General features: G+C 37.3%; 1 protein-coding gene across 1 annotated transcript in view; it reads left to right on the top strand.

Annotated features, from left to right (window-relative positions):
• The first annotated feature begins 1,001 nt into the window (after positions 1-1,001).
• LOC117123252 (adipocyte plasma membrane-associated protein-like) overlaps positions 1,002-1,963 on the top strand; it is a 5,162-nt gene continuing 4,200 nt past the window's right edge. The window contains exon 1 of the mRNA XM_033269109.1: positions 1,002-1,116. Within this exon, the coding sequence (XP_033125000.1) occupies positions 1,002-1,116 (115 nt within the window). The remainder of the gene's footprint in view (positions 1,117-1,963) is intronic.

Here is a 1,963-nt window from a genome sequence, read left to right as displayed (position 1 = left end):
GCTTATAACCTCATTTAAAAAAGAACAAGAAATAAACTTGATAATAATAATAATAATAACTAGCATATGTGCTCCGCACGGTACGGTGTTGAATGATTGGGAAAAGGTGGCGATCATGTACATTGTTGAATAGAGAAGTTGAGGAGGCAAGATGTTATGGTTACCATGTTGTTATTTTTCTGAAGGGTGTCTTTGTAGTTAATGTTTTAAGTGTCTTTGCTGCACACTGCAGTCCTTGTGAGGAATTATTTTGCAGTCTGATCAAAGGTGGATCCAGAATGTTTCAAACTGGGGTTGTGGGGGGGGGGGGGTGCACAACAGTTTTAGAATAATTGAATATAAATGCATATATTGCATTGAAATTTTTGAAAAATTTGTGGCAAAACCCTTCCCAGTGACATCCCTCTTCCCTACTGGGTTACCCTTAACACTACAATATATCCAGTGTAATGCAATGGGTACTCCGAAGAGGTAATGTATGTCACCCATTTTGTTGACGAACGTGAGAAGTGCTGGGCGGTGACGTAATAAAGCTGCGAAACATAGACTGGTTCTTTTATGGCTGACTTGATCATTTTTAGACCTAAGCATTGCAGTACAGAATAGATGTGATTAATTGTATTAACATGGCGAAACAGGTACTGACTTTTTGTGGTTTTTGGCTGTTTTTTTGTTGTTATCAAATATCCAGCCTTAAAAAGTGCCGGATTGTGGTCGTAACATAGAAGCCCCAGTGTATGAGATATGAGCACATTCCTGCCAGCGGTTTCAGAGGAGATAGGGAAATTTACACAGTGGCGATTAGCAAACTTAATATATAAATAATAAAAACTTTATTTAACTACAGAAACACTTGTTCACCACAGTGGTGTTTTTCAACAAGGCCTTAAAGGCATTGTAAAACTCAACAAAACAGAAATTAAAACAAAAAGGATTTATATATTAAAATGAATTAAATATTGAAACTTAAGAAATTAGCAAGAATTTTTCTTTTTTTCCTGATGGTAGGTGTTCTGTACACAGGCATAGATGATGGTCGGTTAATTGCAATTAATGGTACTGAAGTTAATACTATAGCATCATTTCATGCAAGTAATGATGAGTCTATACCATGTGGTAAGTAACATTTATTTAGAGAGGTACCATGAAGCTCTGTCCAGACTATCTTTGACAAAAACTGTTGTATGTCCAGGGCCATATTAATGATGTGCCTTTACGTGTCACCAAACTGAGAGATTTGAAATGCATGACTACACCAGTTGGGTGGGGGCGCCTGGGCCACTGGGGTCAGGGGCGGAACCCTGGAGGCAAGGGTTCCAGTCACATAATCAGTGGTTGGTTGTGACAATGACACGCAAGACCGCACGCGATTCTACACTAAGTGCATGGTTGGCTGGGTTGTTTTGGTCGGTAAATTGATTTTCAAACGAGATAACGAAAGCTCTCTAATGACTCAATCTACTGCATGACTGTTTTTATATTTTATAGTAAAACCAATTTATTCTAATTTTAAATACATTTTTCCATGAATTTGTAATAATTTGTTATCATGCATAGACTTGTGCAAAATGTGTGACAAACTTCTGATCATGCATGTGTTTCTGCAAAATGCATGTTTCATCCAAAATCACTTTGAAATGCTGGGGTGTCCTACCTGATGAGAGACGGTAGTTAACTATGCTTTATATGGTCATGATGTGATGTCATCATAACCATATTTGTGAGGTCTCAACACGAAATGAGATGCATCGTTGGTGAAATCATATTGAGATATTCACCAAAATAGGTCAAAGGCAACATTTTTACAAAATTTTGATTTTAATGTTTTTGAATAACTTGATACTTATATTTTATCATTGTGTACTTTTTAACCCTTACGCTGCCATCTTCGCATAAATGCGAATGCCACACAATTGGTGTGCATGCTAGTTTCGCATAAATGCGATTAGGCTCACTGTCAGCC

The sequence above is a fragment of the Anneissia japonica genome, unplaced genomic scaffold (assembly GCF_011630105.1).
Source record: "Anneissia japonica isolate Jap-2015-1 unplaced genomic scaffold, ASM1163010v1 scaffold17857_len154030_cov113, whole genome shotgun sequence".
NCBI lineage: Eukaryota > Metazoa > Echinodermata > Crinoidea > Comatulida > Comatulidae > Anneissia > Anneissia japonica.
Note: the sequence above shows the minus strand (reverse complement) of the source record. Positions and strands in the feature narration are given on the sequence as shown.